The sequence below is a fragment of the Schistocerca piceifrons genome, chromosome 2 (assembly GCF_021461385.2).
Source record: "Schistocerca piceifrons isolate TAMUIC-IGC-003096 chromosome 2, iqSchPice1.1, whole genome shotgun sequence".
Classification (NCBI taxonomy): domain Eukaryota; kingdom Metazoa; phylum Arthropoda; class Insecta; order Orthoptera; family Acrididae; genus Schistocerca; species Schistocerca piceifrons.
In genome coordinates, this window is record NC_060139.1 from 259,677,524 (window position 1) to 259,695,030 (window position 17,507).

Genomic DNA, 17,507 nt, shown 5'->3' on the forward strand with positions numbered 1-17,507 from the left:
TGACCCTTGAAGACAGACATAAACCATCCCAAGAAAGTCTATTAACAAAGTTTCAAGAACAGGCTTTAAATGATTACTCTAGGATATATTACAACCTCCTATGTATCGTTCACAGAGGGATCATGAGGAGAAGATTAGAATAATTATAGCATGCACAGAGGCATTCAGTCATTCTTCCCATGCTCCATATGTGAATGGAACAGGAAGAAACCCTAATACTGGTAAAATGGGATGTACCCTCTGCCATGCACTGATGGTGATTTGCAGAGTACAGATGTAGATGTAAATAATGTGAATCACACAATTCTATTGCATAAAAGAGAAAAATACTGGATTAGAAGAGTAGCCTTACAACTGCCTACCCCCTTTTTGAATACAGGGAACAGTGTGTCAAGCTAACTTATAAAAGGAAAGAACTGTTGGTGACACTTATGTCAACCTACACGATACTTCGATGTGGTGTGTCCCATGGAAGTGCATTAGGGCCTTTTCTGTTCCTGTTTAAGTTAAACGATTTAAATAAATGCCGAAATTGCTATGGTGATGACACATCTTTTGCCAGCTGGTGCTATGATACGCAAAATGCTGCCAACAGTAGTGAAATCATTACAATTTTCTGCCAGCCTACCCTTGGGCAAAAAAGCTACTTTTGAATAAAGAGAAGAAAGTGAGAGCGCAATTCATGCTTAGCTATAATCAGAAAATAAATGGTGCACATTTCCACCTCCAGTGTGATTTAGCTACAGAAATAGACACAAATTTTGGGCACTATTGTTGATGAACATCAGTGATGAAAAGAGCACATAGGTCACATCTGCAAGCAAATCAGCACACATCCATATCTACTGAAACAGTCTTGGTCTTCCTGGGGTATGATAGCTTAAAGCAAATACATTTAGGATTCATACATCCTTGTCTTGAGGTATGGGGTGGGACACCAACAGTCTATACAGACGAGATTTTTAGGGGGAGGGGAAGGGGGAGAGCTTACAATATGAACAATTTTTTACAATAGATTACAGATTTCCATCTGAACTAAGACCATTAATTTAAACACCTTAAAGAATAATCTGAAGTATTTATTAACAGAGAAAAGCTGTTATTCCATAGAAAAAATTTCAAGTTGTAATGTCTCTCTGGAAAACAGTGTTATGCATTTATATTTCAAGTTGTTGGTTGGTTGATTCGGGGGGAGGGAACCAAACAGAGAGGTCATCAGTCCCATCCGATTAGCGAAAGATGGGGAAGGAAATCGGCCGTGCCCTTTCAAAGGAACCATCCCAGCATTTGCCTGAAGCAATTTAAGGATGTCATGGAAAACCTAAATCAGGATGGCAGGATGTGTGTTTGAACAATTGTCCTACCAGATGCAAGTCCAGTGTGCTAAACACTGTGCCACATTGCTCGGTTTTCAAGTTGTAATGTCTCTTTCTAAAATAGTATTTATAGCCACAAGTTTACTTCTGTAACAAAAAACTGGTAATTCCTAATCTTCACTAATAGTGAACTAAGGCTTTGTACGCATGAATTAAATCTAAGACAGTGTCCCAATATTGATTGTTATAAGGACAGCAAATAAATAATATTTAATACAGGTACGGCACAGACACTGAACTTTTAGCTCTACTGTTTATGTTTCTGAAATGAATAAGCTCTACTGCAGAACTGAATCATTGCCCCTATTTCCTTTTATATGAAGCATCTTTTCACATCACATCATTTCTTTCATTGCAGCTGTCATAATAAACTGAGCTGTACAGTGAGGAACACAGCAGATGATGATGAGCCTTGGTGAAGATATTCCCCGACTCTACCGACTTCATGGCAGGACAGAGGAGGGGACAGTGGAAACAGAGAAGTCTATATTGCCCTATGGCTTCAGTCAAATGAGTTATCATCTTTGGTGGACTAAATGAGATTAATGTGGAAAAGGAAATAGGAGGAAAAGTAATTTTAATAATGTATATCCACATTCACATACCTTCCAAGACACACAGGCATAATAATGCCCAGAGGATAAACATCTGTGCTGTCAGCATCATCAACTGTGTTTTAGAGACTGCGCAATACGCACTCTTGCTTTCAGTGCTTTGAGATGCTCTTCTTTCAAATCTGTTACCATTGTTACACATGGTAAATCACTTTCCGGGTCAAATGAAAGAGTAAAAAGTGCATTTAATTCAATCAACTGCTGCTGTGCTTTCTGGAGAGCCTGTAAACAATGTAACACACATTATCAGTGTATAAGCTTTATCTTGGCTTGGTATTACATTAGGTTCATTTCTAATTTCATTTACTGAAAGTACTACTGTACCTTGTTCAATCTCTCTTTAATAAGAGGATTTTTGTCTACATCCTTCTTCATTGCTTTAACTTCATTAAGACTGTATCCAATAAAATCATCCAGCACCTGAAACAAATTTTTTTTTTTAAATGGAGAAGCTTCTAAGCAGATCACAAGAGCTTAATGAAAGTATTCTTAAATGCAAAGGGAAAACAATTAGGTGCTGTGATGTATTTTATTTTATTTTATTGATGCCAAGAAGTTACTCAAATTACTGGTTCATATGGCGCATCTGTTTAAGAATATTTTACCAGTAAGGAAAAACACACGATAACATTGGGAGAAAGGGTTGACAAGTACTTAGAACAACTTTTTCTTTTCTCCCCATTATTAAACATTATCCACAAATGGAAAGACGTAATGCACAACCACCATGAAAGCTGACCAAAGGCATGCAAGGAATGTATCTTCACTACAATCTACACAAACTGCCCAATGTACTTGCCATCCCCATGTGCAAGTTTGCACATCAGTTTATGCTCTGTGTATTGTTCTGGAAAGGAGACACACGAATAAACAAATGAACATGATATGTGACATGAGGAAAAACACTTGAGGCCGCAGTCTCTCTCAGCGAATTTCCCTAATTACATCTGGTTGTCAGGCAAGTGACTGCATCATCCTGAAGCAATGTTATGACACGTTTTCTACTCACCCTCTACAAGCGAAACTGACATGAAGGAAAATCGACTATATAATGTTCAAGGAACATTTTTAACACTCAGCTGATAAACTATAAGATTTCATTAAGGTACTGTAGCACCTAAAAATCAAGAGAGATACAAGTACTTGCTATAAAAAGTAATGGTGACATTTTATTTCAAATTTTCATATGTAACATATTATGATTTTGCTATTCTCTTTGGAAAACTAAGGAACTTTCCTTTTAGGCACAATAAACTCATGGGTGACAATTTCTGCAGTGAAAAGGTTGATAATATTTCTTCATTATCTAGTAAACCAACTTTTGATAGAAATGTGATATGTAACATTTAATAATGTACGTGAAACAGGAAATATTCTGAAACCGTAAAAATTAGGATGTTTTGTGAATAACTGCCAAAACATTTCACTTCAATTGTGGTCTTCCATGTACTGGAGTGTGTCAAAAGACATCAGAGAAAGAACAATACAACAGAATATTCTATAAACCACACATGCACTCCAGAACACTTACAAAAGGAATATTTATTTAGGTAGCTAGACGTAAGGAACTTTACTCTTTCTGCACAGTTATGAATGTAGTTTTTTTAGTTATTTCCAGGAGAGTTATGGCAACAAATCAAATTTTTACAATGAAACACTTTTTTCTATCATGTAGCCAATGTATTTACCCAACTGCATAAAAATTAATTTAAATCAATGCAAGATACTATAAGAAACCTACAGAAATTAAACTGGGCAAATTTGTGAGCAATTCCTGAAGGCTATGGTGTGTTAACCATATTTCAGGAAATCTGTTTTCAATTATTGCACAACACCGCAGCCAGAACGCGCTGGGTGACCTCATGTTGCATCCACATATGACCTCTAATGTCTATACTGAAACTTTCAAGAACAGCACCGAAACTGTGAACGACAAACACATAATAAATCTCCTTGCAAAGTAGTGCCAACTGACAATTTCAGCATCAAGGATTCCACATCATCACGGACCACGTCCTTTCAATGTGATGTACCCACCAAGGATTTTTCTGTGGCCAACTAAAGCATATTGTGACAGTTCACAAAATCGTAATTTGTGAATGTGGATATCATTTCCAAGGAGCTCTGTGTCAGGGTCAGGTGATACGTGTAAAACTTATGACTGCATACTATTCATCACGTGGATATAAGAGTGACACAAGTGCCTAGAGCAACTACTCGTAAGCTGACATGCGAAGCACGGTGTACCGCAGCTAAAACACACACTATCAAATCGTCACTTCTTGCTGGTATTCATCTACTGCTACCACTGTTTCTCAAACGACTTGTCATTCAGCACAAAAAAACGTATGGGTAGATGGAGCTCTTCGGCCAGGGTATCTCACGTCATAAGCTATGGCTGTTTTACTGGTATCATGCTGGCATTTGCATAGCCTCAGCAACATGTCAATGCTCTTGATGGATGTGCACGCCATATTTATTCCACATCGTTCATTCGGATGTGCCTTGTGTACAGCAGTGGTAAGGATGACTTCATAGAGTACGGCAAAGAAGCCCGTCGCTGACAAGGGGTAGCCTCAGACACACCAACTGATTTGGCTCATATTTGGCAAATCACTTGTGTAAAACATAAAATGAAAGTGCCTAAGATATTTTGATTCAACAACCTCCATTTTTGAGAAAACTACCCTTAAAATCCATGACACTCAATTGACTCAGAATTGATGAGATCAATAAATAACAGAAAAATTAGCAGTTTTCATCAACATACACTCCTGGAAATGGAAAAAAGAACACATTGACACCGGTGTGTCAGACCCACCATATTTGCTCCAGACACTGCGAGAGGGCTGTACAAGCAATGATCACACGCACGGCACAGCGGACACACCAGGAACCGCGGTGTTGGCCGTCGAATGGCGCTAGCTGCGCAGCATTTGTGCACCGCCGCCGTCAGTGTCAGCCAGTTTGCCGTGGCATATGGAGCTCCATCGCAGTCTTTAACACTGGTAGCATGCCGCGACAGCATGGACGTGAACCGTATGTGCAGCTGACGGACTTTGAGCGAGGGCGTATAGTGGGCATGCGGGAGGCCGGGTGGACGTACCGCCAAATTGCTCAACACGTGGGGCGTGAGGTCTCCACAGTACATCGATGTTGTCGGCAGTGGTCGGCGGAAGGTGCACGTGCCCGTCGACCTGGGACCGGACCGCAGCGACGCACGGATGCACGCCAAGACCGTAGGATCCTACGCAGTGCCGTAGGGGACCGCACCGCCACTTCCCAGCAAATTAGGGACACTGTTGCTCCTGGGGTATCGGCGAGGACCATTCGCAACCGTCTCCATGAAGCTGGGCTACGGTCCCGCACACCGTTAGGCCGTTTTCCGCTCACGCCCCAACATCGTGCAGCCCGCCTCCAGTGGTGTTGCGACAGGCATGAATGGAGGGACGAATGGAGACGTGTCGTCTTCAGCGATGAGAGTCGCTTCTGCCTTGGTGCCAATAATGGTCGTATGCGTGTTTGGCGCCATGCAGGTGAGCGCCACAATCAGGACTGCATACGACCGAGGCACACAGGGCCAACACCCGGCATCATGGTGTGGGGAGCAATCTCCTACACTGGCCGTACACCACTGGTGATCGTCGAGGGGACACTGAATAGTGCACGGTACATCCAAACCGTCATCGAACCCATCGTTCTACCATTCCTAGACCGGCAAGGGAACTTGCTGTTCCAACAGGGCAATGCACGTCCGCATGTATCCTGTGCCACCCAACGTGCTCTAGAAGGTGTAAGTCAACTACCCTGGCCAGCAAGATCTCCGGATCTGTCCCCCATTGAGCATGTTTGGGACTGGATGAAGCGTCGTCTCACGCGGTCTGCACGTCCAGCACGAACGCTGGTCCAACTGAGGTGCCAGGTGGAAATGGCATGGCAAGCCGTTCCACAGGACTACATCCAGCATCTCTACGATCGTCTCCATGGGAGAATAGCAGCCTGCATTGCTGCGAAAGGTGGATATACACTGTACTAGTGCCGACATTGTGCATGCTCTGTTGCCTGTGTCTATGTGCCTGTGGTTCTGTCAGTGTGATCATGTGATGTATCTGACCCCAGGAATGTGTCAATAAAGTTTCCCCTTCCTGGGACAATGAATTCACGGTGTTCTTATTTCAATTTCCAGGAGTGTATATGGGGGCTCACAAATGCGTACGTTCCTATAAATCGAGGGATAAAATCTTTCTTGGATGCTGTTTATGTACTCATAAGGTCTGCACTGTTAAACAAAAGTACCGCTAGTGTTAGGACCAAGACATGTGGCTCTGAAGCAGACATCCTGTTGGTATTGTACATTCAACAACACATTTGTCGATGGTGCAACACTGTATCACAGCATATGGAAAATTGTTGCCTAAAGTTTCCGTTGCTTACAAGAAACTAGTGATCAAATTGATCCCAGGGGGACAGAAGAGGTCAGTTGTTTTACTGACTCATTAAAGAATTTTTACTTCAGTTGCTACAAATTCGGGAAACAGAAGAATTCAGTTTGCAGAAACTTTCTTGAGAACATTTTGTCTGATACTGGATTTCTGGAGAGGACAAAATCAATACCATCATACATGACAGCATGTTTATAAATGACAATGATCACCTCACACGCACGGTATATGTAATACTGTCAATCTGTCATTTTTAGTTTTATTACCTAGTTCAAAACTTTATTTTGAAGGTTCAAAATTACAGTTGGCTTCTGGAAACCCAGAGAGAACTGCACAACTGAGAGGATGCAATAACAATTCATAGCATAATTCACCATTAACTTTCACCACTGATTTTTCGTACAATGTTATCCTATGCATGGTATACATCAAAATTAATTCAAACAGGATGACAAAAGAAAATAATAATAATAATAATAAATTAAATTAAACATAAACCAAGTTTCCAAGTTTGTTTTCCTCTCAATCTTCGGAAGGAATGATGTGGCTGTGTCAATGCCTTGAATATCTCTATGACAAATACCATCCATCTAGTTCTACAAAGGAAACTGAGGACATTTAAAAGAGTGAGTGAAAGAGTCAGTGTAAAGCGACCAGCATTAAATTTTTATTTATTTACTAAACCAAGTTGTTTGAGAAATTTATTTGCCTACCTTGTTGTTATTTCCTATTGCTTTACTTACCTTATTAACCCTCCTATGCCTAGCAATTACAGGACTATAAATACAAAAACAAATAATAGGAGTAATGCAGGATTTGGTTTAATAATGAACAAGAAAATAGGAATGTGGGTAAGCTACTACAAACATAATAGTGAACACACTATCGTAGTCAAGACAGACATGAAGCCAACACCAACCAGAGTAGCACAAGTTCATATGCCACTTGTTCCGGCGATGACTAAGAAATTGAAAGAAGAAATGATGAGATAAAAGAAATTATTCAGATAGTTGATTGAGAGGAAACTACAATGTGATTGGGCATTGGAATTCAGTAGTGAGTATGGGCTGAGGGTAAGGAATGATAAGAGGAAGCTGCCTGGCAGAATTTTGCACAGACCATAACTTAATCGTTGGTAACACTTGGTTTAAGAATCATGAAAGAAGGCTGTGTGCATGGAAGAGACCTGGAGACACTGGAAGATTTCACACTGATTATATCATGGTAGAGGACAAACGGGTAGCTTTGAGACATGAAACAGTGAAGGCAGCAGAGCATCAAATAGGAAAAAAGACAAGGCCTAGTAGAAATCCTTGGATAACACAAGAGATACTGAAATTAATTGAAGAAAGGAGAAAACACAAAAATGAAGCAGGTGAAAGGGATACAAACTTCTGGAGAGAAAAAAAAAAAAAAAAAAAAAAAAAAAAAAAAAAAAAAAAAAAAAAAAAAAAAAAAAAAAAAAGAGCGAGAGGGGGGGGGGGGGGGACACCGATAGGATGTGCAAAATGGCTAAGAAGGAATGACATGGCTAGAGGACAAATGTAACAATAAAGAACATACATAACTAGGAGCAAGTTAGAGACAGCCTACAGGAAAATTAAAGCAACACTAGGAGAAATGAGTAGCAACTGTATGGACATCAAGAACTCATTTGGAAAACCAGAACTAACCAAGGAAGGGAAAGATGAAATGTGGAAGGAGTATATAGAGGGGCTACACAAGGCAAACAAACTTTTAAGGCAAAATTATAGATTGGGAAGAATGTGTAAATGAAGAGGAGATAGGAGATATAATACGGTGAGAAGAATTTGGCCTAAGTTGAAATAAGATCTCTGGAGGAGATGACTTTCTCTCAGAACTAGTGATATTCTCGGGACAGCAAGCCATAACAAAACTATTCCATCTGGTGTTCAAGATGTCTGAGGTGAGCGAAATACTCTCAGGCTTGAAGATGATGTGATAAATCCAATTTCAAAGAAAGAAGGTGATGACTGGTGGGAATATTACCAAAGTCATGGTTGCTAAATACTAGCACAATCATTTGCAAACGAATGGAAAAACTGGTTCAAGCCGGCCTATGGGAGGAAGAGTTTGAAATCAGCAGAAATCTAAAAACACACGAGACAATACTGACCCTACGACTTATATTAGAAGACAGGCTCAGGAAAGGCAAACCTATATTTATAGCTTTTAAAGATGTGGAGAAAGCTTTTGACAATGTTGTCTGGAACACACTCTTTGAAATCTGAAAGTTGTAAGCGTAAAATACAGGGAGCAAGAGATTACTTACAACTTGAACACAAACCAAGACAGCAGTAATTAAGTGTCAAGGGGGAAGCAATAGATGAGAAGGGACTGAGACAGGATTGTAGCCTATCCCTGATATTATTCAGTCTATACACTGAGCAAGCACTAAAGGAAACTGAAGAAAAATTTGGAGCAGGAATTAAAGTCCAGGGAGAACAAATAACACTTCTAAGGTTTGCCGACAACAATGCAATTCTGTTAGGAATAGCAAAGGACATGGAAGAAGAGCTGAACAGAATGGTCAGCATCTTGAAAGGAGGATATACAATGAACATTAACAAAAGCAAAATAAGGGTAATGGAATGTAGCCAGAAATCAGGTGATGCTGAAGAAATCAGATTAGGAACCAACACACTAAAAGTAGATGAGTTTTGCTATTTGTGCAGCAAGATAACTGATGATGGCGGAAGTAGATAGAATATAAAATGTAGACTGCCAATGGCAAGAAAAGCTTTTCTGAAGAATAGAAATTTGTTAACGTCGAATATAGATTTGTGTGTTAGGAAGTCTTTTCTGGAAGTTTTTGCATGTAGCGTGTGGTATTGGCCGCCACCCGATCGGTCAAAACTTTCAAATATTGCACCACCAGTTATGCCACCACTTTTCCTACAGCCGCCATCACAGCACGAGTGCTGCCAATGTAGAAAGCATCCCACCTCTGGAGTTCGAACATTCATGCACTGGCCCATTTTGTGTATTTTCCACTTGAATGATGTTTACAGACTTTCGTAGTGGCAAAGGCCCGAGATCTTTAGAATAGATGTTTTGCTGAAGAGTGACAGATTTCTAAATATTTTGTGTCTATATATATTTCTACATTCAAATCTACTGTTAAAAACTTCAGTAACAAAGTTATGTATTATTTTTAATATTTAATATTAAATGTAGAATGAATTAATATCTGAATTCTACATTCCTGAGTGGCACCTGTTCCTCGCTCCTGTATTGACTAAAGAATTACACAGTGTTCAAAGGAAGCCATAATTAACAGAGTGTTGCCATTTATGGTAGTGAAACAAAATGTACGATTAACAGTTTGCAAAAGTTGAGAATAGAAGCTTTTGAAATCTGGTGCTACAGAAGAATGCTGAAAATTGGGTGAGTAGATCACCTAACTAATGAGAAGTTACTGAATAGAAAAGGGGGGGGGGGGGGGGAAGAGAAATATGTGCCACAGCCCAACTAGAAGAGATCGGTTGATAGAACCCATACTGAGACACCAAGGGAGCCCCAATTTAGTACTGGAGGAATGTGGGGTTTTGGTGGGGGGTAAAAATAGCAGGGGGAGACAAAGATATGAATATAATAAATAGGTTCAAAAGGATGTAGGTTGCAACAGGTGAAATGAAGAGGCTCGCACAGGATAGAGTAGCATGGAGAGCTACATTGAACAAGTCTTCGAACTGAAGACCACAGCACTAGTGGCAAAAGGCTGTAATGGTGAATATTTATCAATTCCAAGAAGCCTCTCCCCTTTGGTCAATGGGGTGTTCACTTTCGCTTGGGACTGTCTGGTGGCCAGGTAAGCCAGTGTCTCTGGGATACCCGAAGATGTCAACACCCTCCATCCTCAAGTCACTATCCTCCATGACTGTCTGAGCTGCTGCCAGAAGAGAAACTTCTTAGCATTCCACTGTGGTCCTATTGCTGTGCTAAGGATTCAGCATTTCCACACAAGTACCTCAATGAAATACTTCACTGAAACTGAATGGATTTTGGAATGGAACCTGCATGCACAACGTGTAAAAGAAATAATTCTCAACTTTCAAGCAACAGGTCATCTAAATTAAGCAAAGAGGGCACACCTGTACTAGAAGGGCATGTTCAGCCTGAGAGACAAAATAGATCCTCACAAATGTCACAAATTCACAGCTAAAAGCTACTTCATTATTCATTATCATGAAAAATTCTGATAGGGCATCTGATCAGATATGATCACAGAGCAGGTCCTAATGATGGCTGAGAGGGATTACCAAGACAGGGGGATCGTTAACCAATGACAACATCACTGAGGAGGATGAAGCTGATGCTCATCTTTACTTGCCATACAAACCAGAGAGATCAATGTGTGTGTGTGTGTGTGTGTGTGTGTGTGTGTGTGTGTTACACTCAGAGTAATTTTCATTTTTAAAATATGCATTTAGCTGGCAAGAAATTACACTGTAGGGGGCCGGAGCATGTGTTGTTGATGATGTTAGACTTTAACAATTAGAAGAAAATACTATTATACTATGCAAAAGTTGCACAACTAAAATTGTAATGCAAACCTCTCTTTTTGCAGTTGTTTTGAAAAGCTGAGAATTTTGTCAGATGCTGTAAAAGTATGTTTGACCAGGGAAAATTGTAGAAAATTTTTTGCTTTACAGGAAATGTCTGGACACTTTATGCATACAACACGAAAAAAAAAAAAAAAAAAAAAAAAAAAAAAAAAAAAAAAAAAAAAAAAAAAAAAGGAGAGAGAGAGAGAGAGAGAGAGAAAAAAATGGAAACATTGCAAAAAGTTGACGAGTTTTTGGCTCCCTCATCTCAGCATAGGATTCCTGAAGTCTCAACCTGTTATTCTACTCTACAGACCACAGTCCACCTACATACAACATACTAAATTTCATAATATTCGGACCTTTCGCAAGGTCCAATGTACCTGCTGACAGGACTAGCTGTGGACCTGTTCATTGTTATGTGGTAGGCACCATTTACCAGACTCTTGCTTTTAAGGTCAGACGAATTCTTGCAAGCAGACATTCATGGACGTCCACGTAGAACATCACTGTTGCTGTGTGACCAGGGAGTGGGAAGGAGAAAGGGGGGGGGGGGGGGTTCACAGTGAGTAATTCCTCAATTATCGGAAAATTCCATGAGTTTGGTCTTCCTCTTTGATTTCAATGCGTCCACTTGTCAGGCTGGCCTCTTTACGTAACTGCCATCCTACCTCTTGACGCTTCATCAATGGCACGCATTCAGAAAAACTCATTACTTTTTTTCAAAGTCCGCATCTATATTCCATATAAGCTGCTTCAACAAAGTTCTGGGATGCATGTATGCACAGCTTTCTCTGTACAGGTATCAACAAGTGTGGGGGAAAAATTTTGCACACGCACCTTCCACAAGCCTAAAGTGTAATGTGCGATGTGTGATACTGTGAATGATCTCTACAGCAATACAGAGTTCACTGCAAATGTTTTGATGCTAGTTTGTTGTTTAGTGTGAAGCAGCTCCTGTACACCACTCACATTTCTAATACTTTGGCTGGCTTCTGGTCTACCGGCACAACAATTGCCTTGTACGGAGTCACAAGCATTCTTAAAATATGGGACACCTACAACACTTTGACTCAGTCAATCATCATTTTATGCGCATGCTTTAAAATTTCTAAAAAAATATTAGATTTTGGCATGTTGCCCCATTTTGAAAACAATGAAAACTAATAAACACGAATCATCACATTTCTAGTACACTCTCAGTTGATGGTTGCCATCGGGGAGGGGGGGGAAGTACAAGAAACTTCAGTATAGATAATTCCATATTTGTTCAAGAAGTAACAGCTCCACTTGGTTCTAGCTCAAAAATTGAGTCCCAGAACTTATTCAACTGACTATATAACCATCCAGATTTGGATTTTCCATTATTCCCTGACACTGCTTGGATATGCTTTCTTTGAAAGGGATATGGCTGACTTCCTTCTTCATCCTTGCCCAATCAGAACTTCTGCTGTCTCTAATGATGAGGCAATGTGATGCCACTTGAGAATGTTTATGGAGAGGTCGGAGATAAGAATGTGGCATTTTATCCAATTTACATAGCTGTCAGTTTGAGAAATTTTAATTACACTATTAAATGGAAACTTAATGAGTGTTGTTCTTCCAGCAAACAATTTACAAATCAAATAGGAAATGATAATGGTAGTCGAAACGCATTCTGATACACACTATGCTGTGGCTTCCAGGGTATAGATGTAAACTCAATTTGTACAACAAAATGATATTTTTGAATGAAAGCCAATTTCACATACCATATGCCTCATGTATATCGAAAAGAGAGAAAATCTGCAACTGCAATGATATCATCTTCATTATCATTATTATTATTATTTTATTATTATTATCAGTATTATTATGGCAGTCACGAGAGCTATTCATAAATTAACTTCTGACTGGGTATTGAAACACACACAAACTTTTTAATATGCAATCTTCACTTACATATTTGAACTACTTCCCCACACAGTCATCACCCAAATTTAAAAATGTCCATGACACCAGCTTTACTGTATGGTTAAATGATGATGGCGTCCTCTTGGGGAAAATATTCCGGAGGTAAAATAGTCCCCCATTCGGATCTCCGGGCGGGGACTACTCAAGAGGACGTCGTTATCAGGAGAAAGAAAACTGGCGTTCTACGGATCGGAGCGTGGAATGTCAGATCCCTTAATTGGGCAGGTAGGTTAGAAAATTTAAAAAGGGAAATGGATAGGTTAAAGTTAGATATAGTGGGAATTAGTGAAGTTCGGTGGCAGGAGGAACAAGACTTTTGGTCAGGTGAATGAATGGAAATGGAAATGAAAACCCATGTCATTTCTGGAAACCCAGAATCTACTATGTAGGAATCAACATGGATTCCGGAAACAGCGATCGTGTGAGACCCAACTCGCCTTATTTGTTCATGAGACCCAGAAAATATTAGATACAGGCTCCCAGGTAGATGCTATTTTTCTTGACTTCCGGAAGGCGTTCGATACAGTTCCGCACTGTCGCCTGATAAACAAAGTAAGAGCCTATGGAATATCAGACCAGCTGTGTGGCTGGATTGAAGAGTTTTTAGCAAACAGAACACAGCATGTTGTTATCAATGGAGAGACGTCTACAGACGTTAAAGTAACCTCTGGCGTGCCACAGGGGAGTGTTATGGGACCATTGCTTTTCACAATATATATAAATGACTTAGTAGATAGTGTCGGATGTTCCATGCGGCTTTTCGCGGATGATGCTGTAGTATGCAGAGAAGTTGCAGCATTAGAAAATTGTAGCGAAATGCAGGAAGATCTGCAGCGGATAGGCACTTGGTGCAGGGAGTGGCAACTGACCCTTAACATAGACAAATGTAATGTATTGCGAATACATAGAAAGAAGGATCCTTTATTGTATGATTATATGATAGCGGAACAAACACTGGTAGCAGTTATGTCTGTAAAATATCTGGGAGTATGCGTGCGGAACGATTTGAAGTGGAATGATCATATAAAATTAATTGTTGGTAAGGCGGGTACCAGGTTGAGATTCACTGGGAGAGTGCTTAGAAAATGTAGTCCATCAACAAAGGAGGTGGCTTACAAAACACTCGTTCGACCTATACTTGAGTATTGCTCATCAGTGTGGGATCCGTACCAGATCGGGTTGACGGAAGAGATAGAGAAGATCCAAAGAAGAGCGGCGCGTTTCGTTACCGGGTTATTTGGTAACCGTGGTAGCGTTACGGAGATGTTTAATAAACTCAAGTGGCAGACTCTGCAAGAGAGGCGCTCTGCATCGCGGTGTAACTTGCTCGCCAGGTTTCGAGAGGGTGCGTTTCTGGATGAGGTATCGAATATATTGCTTCCCCCTACTTATACCTCCCGAGGAGACCACGAATGTAAAATTAGAGAGATTCGAGCGCGCACGGAGGCTTTCAGACAGTCGTTGTTCCCGCGAACCATACGCGACTGGAACAGGAAAGGGAGGTAATGACAGTGGCACGTAAAGTGCCCTCCGCCACACACCGTTGGGTGGCTTGCGGAGTATCAATGTAGATGTAGATGTAGATGTACAGAGCGTAGGGGAACGATGCGGGAGACCCGCACCACCTTACTAGGCAAGCTCCTAATGGAGGTGGTTTGCCGTTGCCTTCCTCCGACCGTAATGGGAATGAATGATGATGATGAAGACGACACAACAACACCCAGTCATCTCGAGGCAGGAAAAATTCCTGACCTCGCTGGGAATCGAACCCGGGACCCTGTGCTCTGGAAGCGAGAACGCTACCGCGAGACCACGAGGGGTGGACGGTCAGGTGAATACAGGGATATAAATACAAAATCAAATAAAGGTAATGCAGGAGTAGGTTTAATAATGAATAAAAAAATAGGAGTGTGGGTAAGCTACTACAAACGGCATAGTGAACGCATTATTGTGACCAAGATAGACACGAAGCCCACGCCTACTACAGTAGTACAAGTTTATATGCCAACTAGCTCTGCAGATGATGAAGAAATAGATGAAATGTATGATGAGATAAAAGAAATTATTCAGGTAGTGATGGGAGACGAAAATTTAATAGTCATGGGTGACTGGAATTCGTCGGTAGGAAAAGGGAGAGAAGGAAACATAGTAGGTGAATACAGATTGGGGGGAAGGAATGAAAGAGGAATCCGCCTTGTAGAATTTTGCACAGAGCATAACTTAATCATAGCTAACACTTGGTTCAAGAATCATGAAAGAAGGTTGTATACCTGGAAGAATCCTGGAGATACTAAAAGGTATCAGATAGATTATATAATGGCAAGACAGAGATTTAGGAACCAGGTTTTAAATTGTAAGACATTTCCAGGGGCAGATGTGGATTCTGACCACAATCTATTGGTTATGAACTGCAGATTGAAACTGAAGAAACTGCAAAAAGGTGGGAATTTAAGGAGATGGGACCTGGATAAACTGCAAGAACCAGAGGTTGTAGAGAGTTTCAGGGAGAGCATAAGGGAACAATTGACAGGAATGGCGGAAAGAAATACAGTAGAAGAAGAATGGGCAGCTCTGAGGGATGAAGTAGTGAAGGCAGCAGACGATCAAGTAGGTAAAAAGACGAGGGCTAATAGAAATCCTTGGGTAACAGAAGAAATACTGAATTTAATTGATGAAAGGAGAAAATATAAAAATGCAGTAAATGAGGTAGGCAAAAAGGAATACAAACCTCTCAAAAACGAGATCGACAGGAAATGCAAAATGGCTAAGCAGGGATGGCTAGAGGACAAATGTAAGGATGTAGAGGCTTGTCTCACTAGGGGTAAGATAGATACTGCCTACAGGAAAATTAAAGAGACCTTTGGAGAGAAGAGAACCACTTGCATGAATATCAAGAGCTCAGATGGCAACCCAGTTCTAAGCAAAGAAGGGAAGGCAGAAAGGTGGAAGGAGTATATAGAGGGTTTATACAAGGGTGATGTACTTGAGGACAATATTATGGAAATGGAAGAGGATGTAGATGAAGACGAAATGGGAGGAAAATACTGCGTGAAGAGTTTGACAGAGCACTGAAAGACCTGAGTCGAAACAAGGCCCCGGGAGTAGACAACATTCCATTAGAACTACTGATGACCTTGGGAGAGCCATTCATGACAAAACTCTACCATCTGGTGAGCAAGATGTATGAGACAGGCGAAATACCCTCAGACTTCAAGAAGAATATAATAATTCCAATCCCAAAGAAAGCAGGTGTTGACAGATGTGAAAATTACCGAACTATCAGTTTAATAAGTCACAGCTGCAAAATACTAACGCGAATTCTTTACAGACAAATGGAAAAACTGGTAGAAGCGGACCTCGGGGAAGATCAGTTTGGATTCCGTAGAAATGTTGGAACACGTGAGGCAATACTGACCTTAAGACTTATCTTGGAAGAAAGATTAAGAAAAGGCAAACCTACGTTTCTAGCATTTGTAGACTTAGAGAAAGCTTTTGACAATGTTAACTGGAATACTCTCTTTCAAATTCTGAAGGTGGCAGGGGTAAAATACAGGGAGTGAAAGGCTATTTACAATTTGTACAGAAACCAGATGGCAGTTATAAGAGTCGAGGGGCATGAAAGGGAAGCAGTGGTTGGGAAAGGAGTGAGACAGGGTTGTAGCCTCTCCCCGGTGTTATTCAATCTGTATATTGAGCAACCAGTAAAGGAAACAAAAGAAAAATTCGGAGTAGGTATTAAAATTCATGGAGAAGAAGTAAAAACTTTGAGGTTCGCCGATGACATTGTAATTCTGTCAGAGACAGCAAAGGACTTGGAAGAGCAGTTGAACGGAATGGACAGTGTCTTGAAAGGAGGATATAAGATGAACATCAACAAAAGCAAAACGAGGATAATGGAATGTAGTCAAACTAAATCAGGTGATGCTGAGGGAATTAGATTAGGAAATGAGACACTTAAAGTAGTAAAGGAGTTTTGCTATTTAGGGAGCAAAATAACTGATGATGGTCGAAGTAGAGAGGATATAAAATGTAGACTGGCAATGGGAAGGAAAGCGTTTCTGAAGAAGAGAAATTTGTTAACATCGAGCATAGATTTAAGCGTCAGGAAGTCGTTTCTGAAAGTATTTGTATGGAGTGTAGCCATGTATGGAAGTGATACATGGACAGTAACTAGCATGGACAAGAAGAGAATAGAAGCTTTCGAAATGTAATGCTACAGAAGAATGCTGAAGATTAGATGGGTAGATCACTTAACTAAAGGGGACGTATTGAATAGAATTGGGGAGCAGAGAAATTTGTGGCACAACTGGACTAGAAGAAGGGATCGGTTGGTAGGACATGTTCTGAGGCATCAAGGGGTCACCAATTTAGTATTGGAGGGCAGCGTGGAGGGTAAAAATCGTAGAGGGAGACCAAGAGATGAATACACTAAGCAGATTCAGAAGGATGTAGGTTGCAGTAGGTACTGGGAGATGAAGGAGCTTGCACAGGATAGAGTAGCATGGAGAGCTGCATCAAACCAGTCTCAGGACTGAAGACCACAACAACAACAAC

The 17,507-nt window shown here is 40.6% G+C and overlaps 1 protein-coding gene across 1 annotated transcript in view; it reads right to left on the reverse strand.

Annotated features, from left to right (window-relative positions):
- Positions 1-17,507, reverse strand: part of LOC124776942 (recQ-mediated genome instability protein 1-like) — a 130,362-nt gene that overhangs the window by 27,469 nt on the left and 85,386 nt on the right. The window contains exons 7-8 of the mRNA XM_047252164.1: positions 2,315-2,410; positions 1,982-2,212 (exon numbers count right to left, since the gene is read on the reverse strand). Coding sequence (XP_047108120.1) covers positions 2,042-2,212; positions 2,315-2,410 — 267 coding nt within the window. The 3' untranslated portion in view covers positions 1,982-2,041. The remainder of the gene's footprint in view (positions 1-1,981; positions 2,213-2,314; positions 2,411-17,507) is intronic.